General features: G+C 43.0%; 3 protein-coding genes across 17 annotated transcripts in view; 2 read left to right on the top strand and 1 right to left on the bottom strand.

Moving 5' to 3' along the window:
• Positions 1 to 4,193, top strand: part of LOC106605605 (intermediate conductance calcium-activated potassium channel protein 4) — a 52,688-nt gene extending 48,495 nt beyond the window's left edge. For all 5 annotated transcript variants that reach the window (XR_006769946.1, XR_006769947.1, XR_006769948.1 and 2 more), the window contains exon 9: positions 2,071 to 4,193. Coding sequence is in view for 1 of the 5 variants with exons in the window: in XM_045718673.1 (XP_045574629.1) it covers positions 2,071 to 2,074 (4 nt within the window). In the remaining 4 variants the exon portion in view is untranslated. The remainder of the gene's footprint in view (positions 1 to 2,070) is intronic.
• Positions 4,194 to 4,362: 169 nt separating this feature from the next.
• LOC106605603 (uncharacterized) lies at positions 4,363 to 13,847 on the bottom strand. Of its 7 annotated transcripts, none has more exons than XM_014201432.2 (4): positions 13,631 to 13,847; positions 10,780 to 10,898; positions 10,390 to 10,440; positions 4,363 to 8,357 (listed from the first exon to the last, which is right to left on the bottom strand). In XM_014201432.2, exons 1-4 carry the CDS (start codon positions 13,701 to 13,703, stop codon positions 4,626 to 4,628), a joined length of 3,975 nt encoding a protein of 1,324 aa, XP_014056907.2. In that variant the 5' UTR covers positions 13,704 to 13,847; the 3' UTR covers positions 4,363 to 4,625. The 7 variants fall into 7 exon arrangements, 6 of the variants coding, with proteins under 6 accessions (XP_014056907.2, XP_014056909.2, XP_014056910.2 ...); XM_014201434.2 differs by lacking the exon at positions 13,631 to 13,847 and adding an exon at positions 11,764 to 12,862; XM_014201435.2 differs by lacking the exon at positions 13,631 to 13,847 and adding an exon at positions 11,088 to 11,757.
• On the top strand, positions 13,157 to 19,950 carry smg9 (SMG9 nonsense mediated mRNA decay factor). Of its 5 annotated transcripts, none has more exons than XM_014201378.2 (14): positions 13,157 to 13,564; positions 14,237 to 14,398; positions 14,489 to 14,563; positions 14,690 to 14,903; positions 15,002 to 15,099; positions 17,020 to 17,132; positions 17,306 to 17,417; positions 17,549 to 17,644; positions 17,865 to 17,950; positions 18,291 to 18,397; positions 18,501 to 18,608; positions 18,801 to 18,926; positions 19,047 to 19,191; positions 19,300 to 19,950. In XM_014201378.2, exons 1-14 carry the CDS (start codon positions 13,496 to 13,498, stop codon positions 19,376 to 19,378), a joined length of 1,590 nt encoding a protein of 529 aa, XP_014056853.1. In that variant the 5' UTR covers positions 13,157 to 13,495; the 3' UTR covers positions 19,379 to 19,950. The 5 variants fall into 5 exon arrangements, with proteins under 5 accessions (XP_014056853.1, XP_014056852.1, XP_045573629.1 ...); XM_014201377.2 differs by having other exon boundaries at positions 13,170 to 13,564; positions 14,675 to 14,903; XM_045717673.1 differs by having other exon boundaries at positions 13,175 to 13,430.
• Positions 19,951 to 20,152: the final 202 nt, after the last annotated feature.

Genomic DNA, 20,152 nt, shown 5'->3' with positions numbered 1-20,152 from the left:
CAGGGCAGCTGTCTAGGCCCCTTACTTTTTTCAATCTTTACTAATGACCTGCCACTGGCACTGAGTAAAGCCTATGTGTCTATGTATGCTGATGACTCAACATCATACAAATCAGCTACCACAGCAAGTGAAATCACTGCCACACTTAACAAAGAAGTGCTGTCAGTATTAGAATTGGTGACAAGTAATAAGCCAGACCTAAATATTTCAGAAACTTAAAGCATTGTATTTGGGACTAACCATTTACTAAACCCTAAACTTCAACTTAATATTGTAATGAATAATATGGAAATTGAGCAAAATGAGGAGACTAAACTGCTTGGTGTAATCCTGGATCATTAACTGTCATGGTAAAAACATATTGATGCAACGGTAGCTAAAATGGGGAGAGGTCTGTGCGTAATAACACTCTGCTCTGCTTTCTTGACATCGCTATCAACAAAACAAGTCCTACAGGCCCTAGTTTTGTTGCAGCTGGACTACTGCCCAGTCATATGGTAAAGTGCCACAAAGAGGGACATAGGCAAATTAGTTGCCCCAGAACAGAGCAGCACGGATGGTCCTTAAATGTACACAGAGAGCTAACATCAATAACATGCATGTCAGTCTCTCCTGGCTCAAAGTAGAGGAGACATTGACTGCATCACTAGTACTACTTGTCTTTGTGCGAGGTATTGACATGGTGAAAGCACCAAGCAGTCTGTTCAAATGACTAGCACACAGCTCAGACACCCATGCATACCCCACAAGACATACCACCAGTGGTCTCTTCACAGTCCCCAAGTCCAGAACAGACACCAGTAAAGCCATGACTACATGGAACTCTATTCCACATCAAGTAACTCATGTAAGGAGTAAAAATCTGATTTGAAAAACAGATAAAACTACACCTTATGGAACAACCTGGACTGTAAAGAGATGTACACACAGGCACACACACACACACACACACACACACACACACACACTTTACACACACATACATTGTAATGTTGTTGTATTGTGGTATTATACATTTTGTATTGTAGATACTGTATTTAGTGGTAGAGTAGTGGTGTAATAATGTGTTGTATGATGTAGTGTTTTATTTTTTGCGATGTAATCGCCTTAATCTTGTTTGGATCCCAAGAAGCGTAATGGGGATCCTTAATAAATACAAATACAGAACTCCTATCAGCTACAGCTAACACATACACAACCCTGAGATTAGACCATTTCACAACCTAAGCAGTTTTTACAGTAGACCTTAAAGGTGCAGCACATTGGTTGTTTTTTATTGAATTTTTTCCAATGTAATTTCTGAAAATGTCCATAATATACAGTATCTGGCGCTAATTGTGGAATGATAGTGTTTCACAGTATTATTTATCCGTCAATGTTGTGATTGGCTGTGATATTCACCTATTGATTTCTCCAGCCAGAGCGGCATCTGTTGTCAAAGCTGTTCTGACTTTGTGGCTGGCTGTTATCTAGTGGAAATCGCTCTGTCATTTCCTGGTTGCATTTTACGTTTATGTGAGAAAACAAGCACTTAATAGTGTAAGGAATCATTGTACTAAATTGCTGTGAAATCGCTGAAAAATATATTTTCAATAACAAAAAAATTGTTTTTACAGCTGTTACTTTCGGTTTTGGTCCACCAGCTTTAAACAACTATAAAAATGATATTTATTTTATTATTGAAAATATATTTCACAGCGTTTAGATAGTACAATGACTCCCTACACAGTTCAGTGCTTGTTTTCTCACCTAAACTGAAGTGTCAACTCGATAACACAGCCACAAAGTCAGAACAGCTTTCACAGTGTGACAACAGATGTAGCTCCGGCAGTAGAAATCAATAGGCGAATATCACTGCCAATCACAACACTGGCGGATAAGTAATAGTGTGAAACACTATCATTTCACTATTAATGCCAGAAATATTATGGACATTTTCTGACATTACAATGCAAAGATAAAATAAAAAATGTCTAGCACCTTTAACTTTCACAACAAAACTTGATATGAACATGCTTGAGAATAACCTGTGCTGTAGATTCTAACTATTCTCTCTCTCCCTCTCTACAGGTGACTCGTGGCTGTGTGGTGGTGGTGGTTGGGTGAACCACACTCACTGCAGGCCTTTCCCAAAGACTAGAGATAGATGCTACCAGCCTTCTGTCATTTCCATCAGACCGGGATGGGAATCCTCTTCCCCCCCAAAGCTGCATTCAACATTTGACCTGCGGCACCACTTGGACTACTGCCAGGACCAAGGCTGGCATCGTCTTCTGACCCAGCGGCTGAATGGACCCTACACAACGACTCGTACTTGTAAAGACAAAAAAGAAAAAGGACTTCATTTTTCTACAGCGGGGTCTGATATAGATGACTGGTGTATTCTTATCAGATGTGTTTAATGTACAAAGTATTGCGTTAACAATCTCAATTATGAACTACAGTAACACGGCCTCTGGTTCTGTAGCTTGTGTCATCTCAGAGGGAGTGGCTCTATGGGTTAACCCACTGATGGCTCTGTAAAGTAAGTCCCCTAACTCCTGCTATTAGTGTTACAAGTTACATTGGAGTCTCCTAAACATAATGCCTGGTTCCTATGGAACAAGAGGTTTAAACAGCGTTTTTAAATGTGAGGGAAACTTCTTTGAATGCCACTCAGTATTGACAGCCTCCCTCAAAGCGTCTTTCAATTATACCTTTTTCCACAAGTAAAACACAATGGTTATTCCACACATTTTTCCTAACAGGAAGTATAAAGCGGTGACATCCTCAGAGGCACCAGTGTATGAGACAACTGCCTTATTACTAGAGAGAGCTGCTGGTCACTTATAAAATACACATCTCTGTTCTCTTACTGTTCTAATCCTCTCCATTTTGTTAGATTAGAAAATAAAACACAATTTCTCTTCACACAGCCTCAGTCAGAGGGATAAACTGCTTGGCAGTTGCCATATCTCAAGGCCTGCCCGGCCACCCACTCAAACACTCCCTAAGGTACTGTGGAGTTACCAAAGTAGACTCTGAATTTAACAGAGACTCTTTCCCATAAAGAACTAATCTAGACTGTTAAGGCCCGACATATATTGTTGTCTTAAGGATGATTGTATGGGGAAGCAGTCAGTTTACATAGTTAAGCTGTTCTCATAATGATCAAGAGACAAGTGGCATAGCCTAATAAAGTATGCAGGCTGATATTTATTGGGATGACTCATGTACTGGAGGCAGCTCTGCAGAGTGGTCCCTATCTGGCACAGCCACAGTCATAAAATCTGATTTGAAACCTAACCACACTGCTAAACATAATTCCTGACCCAATTTTTTTTTCATGAATTTTTACAATATAGCCAATTTCGACATTGCAGCTGGCCCATCTAGCGGAAACCGCTCAGTTCTGCCTCCAGGGCAAGACTCACGACAATAAACGTCAACCTGCATAAAGTACATGGAGACATTGCTCACTGTTATTCTAATTCTGATGTAACAGCTCCTCCAAGAGGATATGTACATGCATGACAATCACACACCAGTCATAGACATGAATGAATGTCAAACGACATCATATTCTTGGGGCTCTGTGGCAGCCTATGGGTAATACATCATCACAGTCAAAATACTTTTGAAATCCTTTACCAAACAATACTTGTGTGACATGGATTGTTTTTGGACTAGTAACAGCCAAATTATACTTAGTACACAGGTAGGATTAAAAGTGTCCAGTCTTTAAATGAGGGTGCATTTTTAGAACACAGCTGTCAATACATGTTGCACTCAAGTGTGAATGGGGAAATATGGGTCAGTGGCATAGCATTGTCTTATTTGCATAATTTATGTCATTCACTTTGTGAATCCACAAATTGTACCCGTTCTCCAGCCCCAATGGTAAGGCTGGTAATCTGGGGCATTACCAAATCAATCACCTTGTGAGGACAACTATTCCCATGGTTGTATTTAAACGGGACTTCTGCATTTTCATTAACTGGAGTTAAGATATGTAATTCTTGAAAAAATATATTTAGTTTTTTTAACATGAGGATCATATGTACAGGTAATATTGTGAAATCGGCTTACAAAAGGATAGATTCTGCAAAAACGATGTGAAGTGAAACGTTTACAGGTTTTCTTTTGCACATAATAAAACCATGTACTGTAAATACATTTTCTGGTCTTCCTGAAAATTAAAAGCCATTGGTGAATGGAAGTTTTTGAATGAGTATTGTTCTACCAGCTAAATCAGAACCTACTTATAATATTAACGATAATAATATTGCCATTTCATGGAACCCGAATGAATGATAATGCTTTAGTCTTCTAATGTACAAATAACCTATGACCTCTTACAAAGACAACTCAAAGTCAAATATATAATTTTAATATGATTGTATTTTTGGTCTTTTGATGAAAACAGAATGTTTTAGTGGAAGTGACAACACTTTTTAAACCAATACATACCGATTATTTCATAAGGAATCATCTTTCATTCACAGTGAAAAAAGTCAAACAAGTCCACAACCTGCATTGTCCTCCTCTATCCCTAAGCATAGTAAATGATAGGCTTGCCTGTGTGTGAGCCATGGAAAACCCCCTGTTTTGAATAGACTGGGCCCTGCTGTAGGCCCATTTCAGTGTTAAGTCCTTTGGGTGTTTTTCAGTTTGTGCCAGAGAAAAGCAGCGGGCCTACAAAACACCTGCCCACAGTGACAAGAGAAGGGCATCCGGCACTCTTTCCTCAGCTTCAAAGTTATGCTGTCACCTGGACATCTAGTTGTGTTGGAAGCTCCAACCATGTGCTGTGCGAGGCACTTTGCCCCGTCAAAGGTCTCCCCGCAGGCAGTGCATATGTAGCGGGTGGCCTGGGCGTGCTGGAGGTAGTGGCGCAGGAGGTGCAGCCGCCGCAGGAACGACCTACCACAGTGGCAGCGGTACCGCCGGGAGCCCCGGTGGAGGTAGCGGTGCTTCACACTGAGTGAGGGCTGCTGCGAGATGGCGCCGCAGTGGCGGCAGGTGTAGGTGCCCTTGGAGCGCCAGCTCATCTTCATGCGTTTCTCCAGGGCCAGCTCCTTACTTCTATTCACAAACATACACATGATGCTTAGAGGGACTGGGGCAAAGGCAAGGGTAAGGGGGGAAGACTGAGCTAGAGGGGGGGTAGGGACAGGTGAGAGGCGGATCATGGTGATTTTCCCCGGGGCAGAGGCTGAGACAGGTCTAGGGGATGGGGTGGTGGGGGATCTGATAGGGTCCATGGCTAGGGCAGTGGGCCTGGGTGTCTGCTGTTGGACAGGTTGTGCCTGATGGACAGTCTGTTGCAGAAGGTTAGAGAACTGCCCAAGGGGCTTTGCCGTGTTAGTCTGCGTGTGTGCCGTGACATGCGGTTTGGGAGGGTTGGTCTGTGGGGCCACTGGGACCAGCCTGGCCATTTTCCCTGGACCACCACCAGTGTTGTCAAAGAGCAAGGTGGCCACCACAGGAACAGCTGGCTGGGAAGAGGTGGTGGTAGACAGCATTACTCTAGGCAGAGACACAGTAGACTGTCCAGAAGGTGTTAGCAGGCCAACTGCACTGGGGCCCTGATCAGCCACGGGGACTGGGGCCAGTCGTTTCAGCTCCTTATTGCCACTACTGTAACACATCAGGGTGGAGCTACTGGGGCTCTGCTGGCCTGAGGTGGTAGAGATAGCCATGGGTACGAAGGAGAAAGTTGTAGCGGAGGACCCACCAGCTTGGGCGACCAGCTTGTCAGCGTGAGCCAAAACAATATGGTCCACCAGACTGCCCTCAGTAAGAAAGTAAGCTTTACACATAACACATTGGATGCCCTTCTGCTTATTGCAGTACTTCATGTGATGTTCCAGACTAGTGAAGGGCCCTCTGCCGCAATGGACACAGGCACCTTTGTCAGGCGTCTCTGTGACTGGGCTCTGAACTCGGGATTTGGTACTGTGATAGGAAATCATATGGTTGGCCAGGACATCACTAGGAAAGAAAAACTTGCACACAGAACATTGGATGCACTTCCTCTTAGAGCAGGTCTTCATGTGGTTGTCCAGATTAGTGAATGGCCCCTTGCCACAATGGTCACAGGTACCTTTGTCAGGGGTCTCTGATGGGATACTGTGAACGAGAACCTTATGGTCGGCCAGGGCTGTCTCTGTAGGGAAAAAAACGTTGCAAACAAAGCATTTGAAGCCCTTCTTCCCAGAGCAGGTCCTCAAGTGGATAACCAGACTAGTGAATGGACCTCTGCCACAATGGAGACAGGTACCTTCAGGGGTCTCTGAGTCTGTGCTCTGGACTTGGTATGGGATGCTCTGGACTTGGCATGGGGTTCTATGGACATGGTATGGGGTGCTGTGATAGCAAACCATATGATCAGCCAGGACCGATTCAGTAGGGAAAAAAACTTTGCACACAGAGCATTTTAAGCCCTTCTGCTTAGAGCAGGTCCTCATGTGGATGTCCAGACTATAGAATGGTCCACTGCCGCAATAGACACAGACACCTTGGTCAGAGGTCTTTGATGTGGCACTGTGATATTGAAGATTATGGTCCACCAGGGATTTCTCAGAAGGAAATTGGACTTTGCACTCAGAGCATTGGAAGGACCAATCCCTAGAGCAGCTCCTCAAATGGAAGTCCATATCAGTGAATGGCCCTCTGCCGCAAACAGCACACATAGTGGAAAGTTGTCCGTGAACCGAAACGTTATGGTTCTGCAGGGCCTTCCTATTATGGAAGAGTACTCTGCACTCAGTGCATCTAAGACCTTTCCAACTGCAGCCTCTCAAATGAACGTCCATATTAGTGAATGGCCCTGTTCCACAATGGATACCCATAGTAGGATCAGGGACATATGGGGAGGATGTGTCTTTTTTGGGACAGTTGTGGTTTTTGTAGATGGCCAGATCGGGGAAGACCTGACGGCAGAACTCACAGGTGTACATTTGGCCCGATATGGCTTCAGAGTGAGTCCGAACCTCATGGTCCAACATGGCCATCTCGGTAGGGAAGACAGCTTGGCATAAAGAGCATTGAAAGCCCTTCATATTGCAGGTCTTCACATGAAAGTCCATATTATGATATGGTCCTTTGGTGCAATAGATGCAATAATAAGGCTTGACCTGGGACAACTTGGTCTGGGGCAGCTTACTCCGGGATGGCTGGGTCTTGGCTTTCCGTGTGCGTACAGGAGTGTAAGAAGACCCACTGGATTCCCCAGTGCTGCTGGACCCCGAGTCAGAATCTGATAACTCTTCTGGGTCAAATTCTGACTCCCGCTCAGACGAAGAGGGCTCACCATCTTGGTCAATCAGCATCTCAGCATCCTCATCCTCTTTTTTGCTCTGGATGTCATTCTTCCTATCCTCCCCCTGTTTGCTTTTCATTTCCTCCTCTTCTTCACTCAGCCTGATATCCTCCTCATCGATATCCGTTTCTCCGCTGCTCTCTGTTAACCTGTCGTTGTCTGTTCCTCCAGCGCTCTCAGTGTCTTCGCTATGTTCACCACCCTCTCCATCGCTGATACCCTCATCCGACTGGAGGGGGGCGCCATCAACCTCAACCCCTCTCTCCAGTTTGACACGGATCCTCAGTGAGGGAGTCAGAATGGAGGGGCCTAGGGTCAGAGTGGAAGGGTCTGGTTTGACATCTTCCTCCTCCTCCAGCCTATGTCTTGTCTTTGTCATTCTCCCATTGCTTTCCATGCTATACGTATGGTCTAGGGTCACTGCTGAAGGTAGAGTACACTGTGCATTTAAAGTCTCCTCACTGCCATTTAAGCCATCATTTGAGGTGTCCTCATGGTCAAGAGCCACCACTGAAGGTACAGTATAATGTCCCTTTAAAGTCTCCTCACTGCCATTCAAGCCATCATTTGAGTTGTCCTCATGTTTGAGGGCCAAGGCTGAAGGTAGAGTATACTGTCCCTTTAAAGTCTCTTCACTGCTATTCAAGCGATTATTTGAGATGTCCTCAAGGGGTGTATTTAACAGCTCGGTGAACAAGTGTATTCCTATGTGCTTGTTGAGATCCCACAAGTTGCTGAAATGCAGCTGGCAGTTGCTGCAATGGAGGACTGAGTTTGGGTGTGCGTTGACTAGGTGCATGGCCAGTGATACTGTGCGAGTGAAAGTCACCCGACATATGTTGCAGGACGTTGAGACCTTGGACCTGTGGCTCTCAAAGTGTTCGATCAACTCCTGGCCAGACTTGAATTGCACGCCACATTCCCAGCACTTTCCCCCCAGCTCCATGGAATGCATGCCGTAAGCAGAGACGCTGTCCCCTGACAGGTCACAGTCATCGTCACTCGAGTCCTCTGGCATGGAGAACGGGCGTGGCACAGAAACCCTGGGGATCTCCTGCAATTCACAGCAAAATTACATATTAGAGACATAGTGAGTAAATTAATCAATCAATCGTTTACAAAGTGATGACTATTGACTGACCACAAATATATTATTGTTTGCCAATTGCTTACATATGAGGCAGGCACTGGTGAACGTCAATAGAGCCTTGGAAACAGTCTACAGAAAGATACAGCCTAAGCTAAAGCATATTCAAAGCCTAACAGCCAGAGTAGTTTTTCTAAATCAATTTATTAAAAGGTTCTGTATTTAGGATGTAAATGGCATTTTATTGAAGTATGCAGACACTTTGAGATTTCACTTGTTTTTGAGAAACTTACCCCACCAGCAATAGACATGACATTCTGTCATTCAGAACTTTAATCACACCTTTATCATATCAAACTTTATTTGTCACAATCGCCGAATACAACAACGTAAATAGTCCGGTGGCCATTTGATTAATTGTTCAGCAGTCTTATGGCTTGGGGGGTAGAAGCTGTTGACGAGCCTTTTGGTTCTAGACTTGGCGCTCCGGCACCGTGCGGTAGCAGAGAAAACAGTCTATAACTTGGGTGACTGGAGTCTCTGACAATTTTATGGGCTTTCCTCTGACACCGCCTATTATATAGGTCCTGGATGGCAGGAAGCTTGGCCCCATATTCGCACTACCCTCTGTAGCGCCTTACGGTCAGATGCCGAGCAGTTGCCATACCAGGCGGTGATGCAACCGGTCAGGATGCTCTCTATGGTGCAGCTGTTGAACCTTTTGAAGATCTGGGGACCCATGCCAAATCTTTTCAGTCTCCTGAGGGGGAAAAGGTTTTGTTGTGCCCTCTTCACGACTGTCTTGGTATGTTTGGACCATGATAGTTCTTTGGTGATGTGGACACCACCAAAGAACTTGAAACTCTTGACCCGCTCCACTACAGCCCCATCGATGTTAATGTGGGCCTGTTCGGCCCGCCTTTTCCTGTTTGTAGTCTATAATCAGCTCCATTGTCTTGCTCACACTGAGGGTGAGGTTGTTGTCCTGGCACCACACTGCCAGTTCTCTGACCTCCTCCCTATAGGTTGTCTCATCGTTGTCGGTGATTAGGCTTACCACTGTTGTGTCGTCTGCAAACGTAATGATGGTGTTGGAGTCGTGTTTGGCCACGCAGTCGTGGGTGAACAGGGAGTACAGGAGGGGACTAAGTACACACCCCGGTGGGGCCCCAGTGTTGAGGATCAGCGTGGAAGATGTGTTGTTGCCTACCGTTACCACCTGGGGGCGGCCTGTCAGGAAGTCCAGGATCCAGTTGCAGAGGAACTAAACAGAGGGTGTTTAGTCCCAGGGTCCTTAGCTTACTGATGAGCTTTGAGGGCACTATGGTGTTGAACGCTGAGCTGTAGTCAATGAACAGCATTCTCACATAGGTGTTCCTTTTGTCCAGGTGGGAAAGGGCCGTGTGGTGTGCGATTGAGATTGCGTCATCTGTGGATCTGTTGGGGCGCTATGCGAATTAGAGTGGGTCTAGGGTATCCGGGAGGATGCTGTTGATGTGAGCCATGACCAGCCTTTCAAAGCACTTCATGGCTACCAACGTTTCGTGCGACTCGAACAGTTTCCCCTATCCATCTGTGCCACTTGTCCATGTAGCCTGCACATACGCACATGGAAAAGTATCATGGGTTACACGGAGAAGTATCACTTGAGTCACACAAAATGGAATATAACGGTGCAGATAAAGTTTGGGTCACACAATTTCATGTGTACAAGATCTAAAGACCTGCATCACTATACTGAGAAAGTTGCTGTTTCTAAAAATATGTACTTGAGTGTTTTTGGAGCCTTTGTTCACATTTTATAATGCCCTTGTAACTGCTAAACAAGCATGAGGAAGTATATCGCTGTTGGGGTAAATTTCCCAAAAACAAGTGAAATCACAAAAAAAGTGTCTGGGTACTTCAATAACATGCCATTTACATCCAAAATACAGATTTATTTCAAAAGAGTGAACGTCTCCTTTAATAGTCTACATAAAGGAAAACATGTCAAAAGTACCAAGTGTACAGGAGTAGAAATAAAGTTGGGATTTTCAGAGTGTTCCCTGTCCTGCAGAGGAGAAAAGAGAAAGAAAAAATAACAAGGCAGCTGATGGAGAGGGCATTGAGAGAGGAAAGAGAGAAGTATCGATAGGGATACATTCAAGAGGGATACAGAACCAAATCCATTTCCATGCCAGACTGAATTGACCGAAAGGGAATTTGGTTTAAAAAATGTAAAAAATGAAAATATTCAACTAATTATTATCTAAATTGACAGCTATCAAAATGATATGTACTCTCCCGCTGTACATAATTTGGGATGGATGACATACCACTGTGAACACTGATAGGATATCATTGATAACTAATGTCTCTGGCCTGTATCAACTCTGTTTAAACAACTCACCGGTGGACTCTGCTTGTGGGCTTTGTTCACATCCTCCAGTAGCTCCACCTCTGCCCCCACGGTCTCCTGAATCACTATGTCTTCAGCAGCCATCTCCATAGCAACCATATACTGGCTCCCTACATTTTGAGTGACACAAAGTAAGCAAAGAGAAATCCACACACACAAACAGACACTGACTGACAGACACACAGATGATATAGTGACATGGATAGATAGATAGTTAAATAGATAGATAGATAGATAGATAGATAGATAGATAGATAGATAGATAGATAGATAGATAGATAGATAGAAGGGTTAGTTACCAGTATCTTTGGTATTACTGTGATAGTTCAACTCCCAAAGGCAAAATATTAGCAACGTTTCTGCAAAACGTTGCTAATATTGACCAAGCGGATTGCTAACTTCCATTATATTGTAAAGCTAACAACTAACGTTACTAGCTACTTGGTACTGTCGCCTATTCCTCTCTGCTGGTACTAACGTCACCGTTAGCTGGGATACGCAGATTGCTACTTCACAAGTTATCATCAAATGTTTTTATTCAGACAACCTAGGGGGCCATCACTAGTCCAAACAATTGTAAATTGGACAAATTCAGGTAGGTCCCACCCCGTTTCGTTTGCTTCCGTTTACGAAACGTTTTGCGACAGAATAGCGTCAAGAATACACCCCTAACTAGATATGAGACAACAAGTTATTCCAATTATGTACTTCAGACTACACAGGTGTGTAGCTAGATCGCTCACTAACGTACAAGCTAATTCTCAAACGTGAGGATGACGTAACAATTTCTCTCCAAAGCAATGACGCCCTCAACGTTGTTGTTATCAATAGAGAGCGCGTTCCCCCATTCGATAATGTCGTTGGTTTGGTGCACGTACGAAATTGGCATTGATTCATTCATTTTTTGACTTATTTACCTAGCTAACACCTACTACGAATTGTACATAACTATAGCAACATTTCGAAAAACATTACCTTTTAAGTCCTTTTTAAAACGTTAATATTCCCTGCTTTGGCTTCCATCATTTATTCTCTATTTCCTGTTTTAACAGGAATGGGTGGAGTCAGTGTGAAGCCTACAACTCCCAGTATGCACCAGTGGCCATCTTTCTAAACGCTATACTACAACTCCCAGTATTCATATTTTATTTCAACGAATTCCACACATTTGCCAAAAAACTAACAAATAAACAAACACATTCATAATTAGGCTACACATACTTCTATTGCAAGTTGAAAGACTGCTGTAGAAACTACACACTGTACCTTTGTTTACCATAATGTAACCTCTTTCCATAAGGGCCTACAATACTTGAGGATTTAAATGTGATGCCAAGTGTTGATGCCATTTCAACTAATTATATTATTAGGACTATTTTATTAGCTAAGTGAGGAATTTAAATTAGTAACAATAGGACTATATTGTTGTTAGGTAGCTAAATTACTATTTTTAGGTTATGTGTAGGACACTTATCTTCTCTACAACCTAAAGGCACAATCTAATGACAATAACATAGTCATAAAACCTTTCTGCACTAGATTATGATATCATACCATATAGGCCTACAAAAATGCACGTGGTTCTATTTGATTATTATTTTTTCAGTTTTGCATCACTAGCTAGGTTTCCATCCAATTGGTGACAGATTATCATGCGAATATTCCAAAATCCGCATAAAAACAATGTGCGCATTTTCCCACCAAATTGATTTGTTGCAGATAAAATACTGTGCGTAAAAATACAATTTGCTGTTAAATTCCCATTTTCTGAATAAAAAATACAAGTTAAATGGGTTTCCATCTAATTTTCAACTCTACAGATGCACTACCATGCACTTTCACCACTCTGTGAAGTTCATCATAATTACTTTAATCTGTAGCCTAAACTGCATGCTTTCCTGACGAGTCGTATTTGGAGGAGTAAAGTTTTGATATTTTTAGTCTTACCAGGGTGTAGGCGTATATTTTATATTCACCCTCAACAACAAAATAACATGTTTTCGTGGCACTGGCTCATTACACATGCATGTATGGTTTGAAATCTGTGCACTGAAGCCTATTCACATGATTTATTCTAGGTTCATTTCAAAATCCATCTGAAATTATTGTGACACCCTGTTTCTCCTGCATGCCAGGCCTGTATATATATATATATATATATATATATATATATAGTATGATTAGCTAAAAGTATGCCTGAACTACATGAACGGTGCTACATTTTACTAACCACATTTTACACTGCATTTACAAAATGTTGGAACTCCAATCGGTGTACAAAACATGGAATTATGGGGTGTATTCATTACGTCTTGCAACGGAAACCGTTTACCGTTTGAGAACCAAAGTGAAGAAAACAGAGCAAACGGAACGAAACGGGGAGGGACCTAGCACCTACCTACTTGACTTTATCAACAAAAAAAACTATCGTATTCGTTGCAAAACGTTTTCCGTTTTACAGCAGAATTGGCGCAGCAAAATCACGTTGAACTGCCCGGAACCAATGCAGCTGGCTTCGTTTCCCAACGAAAGAATTTGAGAGCTGTACTTCAGCGTTACCATCTGATTTTGTTTCCGTTTTGTGGATTCTATCTGGAAAGCAAGTAGCTAATCCTTTTTGAAAACCAAATTAATCGCATAATGTAAGTGTTAACGAAATAACAATGTGTATAGTAAAATGAAAGACAAGTGAAAGTGTTTTAAATATATGCGTCGTTGGCCTGGAAAGACTAGTAGCGTTCATTCAATCATTGTAATTTCCCCGGCTAAAGCTATGGTAATTTCTATGATTTGTTCATGTAGTATGTATATCTTCCATTTAAAATGTTCCCGTCCACTTTACCTGGACATCGAGTTGATCTAGCTAATAATAGACATTCACCACTTAGCGTTACCAAGAGGAGGAGGTTTCGCATAGTCGTGGTCGCCAGCAACACAAGAGCAGTTAAGTGTCCGGCTCCTGGTTCTCGGTTTCTCGAACATCAACTCCAAGACGAGCATTTTCCCTTTCATATTCAGGTTGTTGCGGGATGATAGGCGTTCCATTGAAAACGTCTTGGAACATCCCCCGGCGTCAGACCCTTGCGGTCTGACGAAGGAAGATAGTCGCCAGGGTTTAAATGTAAGCTGCAAATATACAGTATGTGCTTCCTCGACGTATCTTATTGCTCGGGGAAATATCTATGTTTACGTTTGGAATTTGAGCACTGCGGGACACAACAAAAACGTATGTTTCTCGATTCCGCCATTGGCATTTCTGTTGCCGGAAGTGCGTCTACCCACCTGCAGCTACTTCCGCTTTTAAGAACTCTGAAGTGTGAAAAGAGCCACTCCTCAGATCCATTCCACCCAAATATGTTACTGTAGCTAGCCACTGCATTTCAGTAGATCAGAATGCATTACATTTGAACTGATGTTGTGGCTATCTGTTCCCGTTTTATTTTGACAGTTGACCATAGTGTGCAACATGTCAGAATCTGGCCACAGTCAACCTGGCATGTACGGACAGGGAAGGAGGAGAAGGCGACGCCGAGACAGGGATGTGGGTCCCCCGGGGCAAAACCTCTCTGGTCCCAGTCGAGATCGGGAATATGTCCCCAGAGAACGCAGGGTAAGGACAAGAGTGCAAGGCTTTCCTATGTGGGAAAATTATCTATATGGGCTTCCTTAGTTTATTGTAGTTCTCATCTGGTCTTTGAAGGATGGCAGTGAGGAGCCTCCAGGACCACTCCTTCAGAAGACCCCCATCATCCTGGCCAAACCCCCTGGAGAACGGGTAAGGAGAGATGCTCTTACTGAAGGTTGTTGTCTGTAAGCTGACTAAAGGTTTTAATGAATTCAGATGCATAGTTCTTGGCAGTAAATTCTTCAAGTATAATGCATTCAGTCCAAGCCTTCCCAGAGTGTACCCATCGGTGGAGGCCAGGCCCTGGAGAAGCCCATCATGCTCATCAAGTCCAGGGAGGACGGGGGGAAACCAGGGACCCCTCCTGAGGTGGCTTCTCCATGTTCTGGGGCCTCAAAGCTAGAGAGGGAGGGCCAGCGCCCTACTCAACCTGTCTACCAGATCCAAAACAGAGGCATGGGAGCAGCTGCTTCCAGCGGTGCTGTGGACCGTGAGTCAATACTATTCATCAGCATTACCCTAGCCATCATAAGTGTTTATTTACTGTAGCAGTGAATACAATATCTAACACATGCACATTACTTACAGCTGTGATTGGCCAGACCAAGCTTGTCCCCCCTGAGAAGATGAAGCACAGCATCAAGCTGGTGGACGATCAGATGAACTGGTGTGACAGCGCCATGGAGGTAAAGCTCTTCTGATAATCGTTGTCATGCCATACATATGTGTAATAGATCTCTAGCCAGGCTACACATGTTCCCTGTTGTGTAACAGTTTTATTGTCCTGCGTTACAGTATCTAAGGGACCAGATCAGTGTTTCTGCTGCAGTCATTTAGCTGTGGCACTTTGAAGATGCTAGGACAGTCCACATTAACTTTTCCTTTGCAAAATAAATGAATAGAAAATCCACACAACCCCATTAGAGGTCGACCGATTAATCGGAATGGCCGATTTCAAGTTTTTATAACAATCGGTAATCGGCATATTTGGACACCGATTATGGCCGATTACATTGCACTCCACAAGGAGACTGTGTGGCAGGCTGACTACCTGTTACGCGAGTGCAGCAAGGAGTCAAGGTAAGTTGCTAGCTAGCATTAAACTTATCTTATAAAAAACAATCAGTCTTAACATAATCACTAGTTAACTACATGGTTGATGATATTACTAGTTTATCTAGCTTGTCCTGCGTTGCATATAATCGATGCGGTGCCTGTTCATTTACTACTTCGCCAAACGGGTGACGATTTAACAAGCCATTCGCGAAAAAAAAGCACTGTTGTTGCACCAATGTGTACCTAACCATAAACATCAATGCCTTTCTTCAAAATCAATAAACAAGTATATCTTTTTAAACCTGTATATTTAGTTAATATTGCCTGCTAACATGAATTTCTTTTAACTAATGAAATTGTGTCACTTCTCTTGCGTTCTGTGCAAGCAGAGTCAGGGAATGTGCAGCAGTTTGGGTCACCTGGCTCGTTGCGAACTGTGTGAAGACCATTTCTTCTTCCTAACAAAGACCGTAATTAATTTGCCAGAATTGTACATAATTATGACATAACATTGAAGGTTGTGCAATGTAACAGCAATATTTAGACTTATGGATGCCACCCGTTAGATAAAATACGGAACGGTTCTGTATTTCACTGAAAGAATAAACATTTTGTTTTCGAAATAGTAGTTTCTGGATTTGATCATATTAATGACCCAAGGCTCGTATTTCTGTGTGTTATTATAATTAAGTCTATGATTTGATATTTGATAGAGCAGTCTGACTGAGCGGTGGTAGGCAGCAGCAGACTTGTAAGCATTCATTCAAACCGCACTTTCCTGCTTTTGCCAGCAGCTCTTCACTGTGCTTCAATCATTGCGCTGTTTATGACTTCAAGCCTATCAACTCCCAAGATTAGGCTGGCAATACTATAGTGCCTATAAGAACATCCAATAGTCAAAGGTATATGAAATACAAATGGTATAGAGAGAAATAGTCCTATCATTCCTATAATAACTACAACCTAAAACTTCTTACCTGGGAATATTGAAGACTCATGTTAAAAGGAACCACCAGCTTTCATATGTTCTGAGCAACGAACTTAAACGTTAGCTTTTTTACATGGCACATATTGCACTTTTATTTTCTTCTCCAACACTTTGTTTTTGCATTATTTAAACCAAATTGAACATGTTTCATTATTTATTTGAGACTAAATTGATTTTATTGATGCACAAGTATATATGATATACTTGTGCGTGATAATGCTTATTGCTAATACCATATCTGATAATATTGACCATGCATGGTCCAATATATTAAAATCATTTTACCAATATATTATTGGGCTAATTTCTGAAGGTGGCAATTATAATTTAGATGGTGTCAGCATCATTTTATTTTCATTCATTTTGGAGAAAAATGGGCTTTGAAACTTTTTTTTTTTAAATCACAGGAAATGTGCTTCTCACTCCTTCTACATAAAACTTTTCCGGGGAGATCCGGACCCCCCTCTTAACCCCCTCCACTGTGAGCTTTTTCCCCACTGCTACACATTCTTCCAGAGGAACACTGAGCCAGACAGACATGTTGTGTTGTCCTGTGTTACAGTACCTAAGGGACCAGACAGACATGTTGGTAGTGGGAGTCATTGGCCTGCAGGGAACAGGGAAATCCACCATCATGTCTCTCCTGTCTGCCAACGCACCTGAAGAAGACCAAAGGTATTGTTCTATTGGGCACCTCCTTACATGGAGCTCTTTCCATCTATAAAGACAGGGAATATTGTGTTGTATATTGTTATAGTCTAAACGAATGTAATTCAATTTGAAAGTAAATGGTAACAGATGGTTGTCTTGTATCCCTGTGTCTGACACGCCTGTGTGTGTTTGTGTAGGGGCTATGTGTTCAGGGCCCAGACTCAGGAGATCAAAGAGAGAGGAGGGAACCAGAGCACTGGTATTGACTTCTACATTACCCAGGAAAGAGTCATCTTCTTGGACACACAGGTCAGATTAAAGCATCAGCGGTTAAGGCAATTTGCTGTGTCTCTAATTTGGTATTTATCCATATACTATTCCTCTTTCTCCAACGTTATTTTCTATACCAATGTGTTCCTCTTCCCTGTGTGTTCCTCCAGCCCATTCTCAGCCCCTCCATTTTGGATCACCTCATCAACAACGACCGCAAGCTGCCTCCAGAGTACAACCTCCCTCACACCTATGTGGAGATGCAGGTCAGTGAGGGGCCAGCAGGGGGCACTGGGCAACAGAGGCTCTAAAGGAGAGCTACTTCCTGTCTAATCTGATCCAGTCTTATGATTGAGTCTAAAAACATCTGTCTGTTTGCATAACGTGTTTCCATACTGTATGTTGAAGTGTAAGTTGAAGTTTGTAAGTTTTACTGTTTTCTCAAGGTATTAACTCAGTCTTTCACCTCTGCTCTTTTTGAATCAGTCTCTTCAGATCACTGCTTTCCTGTTCACAGTGTGCCACGTGGTCATTGTGATTCAAGACTGGTTCACTGACATCAACCTCTACAGGTAACCACTCCACCCGTCTGGGGGGAAAAAAGAGTCCATTAGCACTGATTCACTAATGCTAATCATGGGTTTCCAAATCAGGGCAGATGGGATCATTATTGGAGGGTGGTGTTCCGTGTCTGAGTGTATTTTGGCTGTGGCATTACCTTTTCCACTCATCACCATGGAAATATTTTTGGGGAAATGTTTTACAACCTCGCGTCCATTCCACTGTCACACCATTGGGAATGCTCTGATATCATATTCATGTTGTTGTTGTAGTGGTTGTTGTGCTGTGTGAATATTCTGACCAGGTTGTATGAAGTGTCTCTGTGGTGATGATGATATTGTCTCTGACCAGGTTCCTCCAGACAGCAGAGATGTTGAAGCCCTCCACCCCCTCAGCCAGCCACGACAGCACTGGTTCCTCTGGCAACGAAGAGGGATCAGAGTACTACCCTCACATAGGTAACACACACAACACACACACACACACACACACACACACACACACACTCTAGTTCGGGCTCAGTGTACTGAACGCTCAATAATGTATTGTTCTGTTGTCTAGTGTTCCTGCAGAACAAATCTAGTCGTGATGAGTTCTGTCCCAGAAACCTGAAGAAGATGCATATGGCAGTGGACAAGCTGATGGCCCACTCCCATCTGAAATACAAAGGTTAGACTGGAGAGGATATACCAACAGACTTATCACAACATTCACATATTTAAACACTATACTATTGTGTTGTTTCTATATTAGGATTCCTGCACGTAGGGTGAGAAATGTCATTAAAAAGCCCCATAAAGTGTGCAGACATGGGTTTAGTTAGCATGTATTGACTGATCATGTTTTGGTTTCTATATGCAGGCACATTGTCCATGCTGGACTGTAATATTTTCCCTGGCCTGGACCGCGACTACCTGGAAACAGAGGTTAACATGTTCCTGTTGCCCCTCATGGAGAATGAGGGGGAGGACGCGCTAACCAAAGCAGGTCAGAGAAAATACCATGTCTTAGTTTTCACACACGTCTGTCTATCTTTGTGGATGTTCTCCTCTCTCATTCCTTTGTTATACTGATTCCCCATGTCTGTGTCTTGGTGTTTTGTTCTAGGGTCTGGGTCTGCCCCTCTCTTCTCTCTCCTCCCGGGCTACAGAGGACACCCTACCTTCTCCTCTCAGGTCTCCAAGCTCCGCAGCCAAATCCTGGCCATGTCCCGCTGTCAGCTGTCACACACCATCCTAACAGAGAAGAACTGGTAAGGGAAGCACAGAGGTCACTGTCACTCACTGTATACATTTTGTGATTAGCTGGAAATGAGGCAAAACTGTACTCGAAAATATGTTTGACTGTTATGTTGTGACAGGTTTCACTATGCAGCTCGTATCTGGGACGGGGTGAAGAAGTCCTCAGCCCTGTCTGAATACAGCCGTCTACAGGCCTAGCAACAATGTCAACCTGTTATGAATATACTGGAGGAAATGGATGTCCCTTTCCTACATGAGGACCAGAAGAGACAGAGGGAGGTGGGTCTGGAGATGGACAGTGCCAGTACTATTGGGCTCACAGGTTCAGTCAGTGGTGATATGAGGTGCTTGATGTTGAGGAGAGGTCCATCTCATCTCATGGATCTACAGATAGTTCAACTTGGTGTCTTTGTAACAGAGGGAGAAAAAGGGACAGCTGATAAGATTCAGGTGTCAATGTGACAGTAAATAACCCTGCTAAGTGTTAGAAGAATCAGATGGTACAGAAATGACTGACTTTGAAAGATACATTCTGACTAACATGATGCAAATGGTGAGAGTAATATTTAGTTGAAGCATACAGCGGTGCTTCATTTTTATTTCAAAATGTGTGATTCTCTAAAGTATTTGTTACCTGTTCATCTGAAATGTTCTGATTTGTTTATTATGTAAAGATGGAGCTGAGATTCAGGACGAGACACTTCTGCAACTTGACAAGAATTGATAAAAATATGATGTAATCATTATCATTAAACCGATATACTCTGTTATTTCTCCCTTCTTCTGCTGTAATAACATAAGAATATTGTAAGAACATTCTGAAAGAGTATAAAATCCTTTGTATACCACCTCGTTTACATTTCAGGCAAGTAATATTAAGTATTAACTAGGATTCTTTTCAAATCCAGAAGCAAAAAAAGATTTTGGGATTATGCAATCTGACTGTCTGCAAGACTGTCATGGTGGTGATAG

The sequence above is a fragment of the Salmo salar genome, chromosome ssa05, assembly GCF_905237065.1.
Source record: "Salmo salar chromosome ssa05, Ssal_v3.1, whole genome shotgun sequence".
NCBI lineage: Eukaryota > Metazoa > Chordata > Actinopteri > Salmoniformes > Salmonidae > Salmo > Salmo salar.
This window is presented reverse-complemented; position numbering and strand designations above follow the sequence as displayed.

Excerpts from the sequence above, each read along its gene's own strand:
- smg9 (XM_014201377.2), top strand. The coding sequence starts at position 13,496 with ATGCGTCGTTGGCCTGGAAAGACTAGTAGCGTTCATTCAATCATTGTA. Across the intron at positions 14,564-14,674 it reads CCAAACCCCCTGGAGAACGG|TCCAAGCCTTCCCAGAGTGT; the intron begins GTAAGGAGAGAT and ends TAATGCATTCAG. Across the intron at positions 18,609-18,800 it reads CTCCCATCTGAAATACAAAG|GCACATTGTCCATGCTGGAC; the intron begins GTTAGACTGGAG and ends TTCTATATGCAG.
- LOC106605603 (XM_014201432.2), bottom strand. The coding sequence starts at position 13,703 with ATGCGAAACCTCCTCCTCTTGGTAACGCTAAGTGGTGAATGTCTATTA. Across the intron at positions 10,899-13,630 it reads TAGATCAACTCGATGTCCAG|GGAGCCAGTATATGGTTGCT; the intron begins GTAAAGTGGACG and ends CTCAAAATGTAG. Across the intron at positions 10,441-10,779 it reads CCCACAAGCAGAGTCCACCG|GACAGGGAACACTCTGAAAA; the intron begins GTGAGTTGTTTA and ends TCTCCTCTGCAG.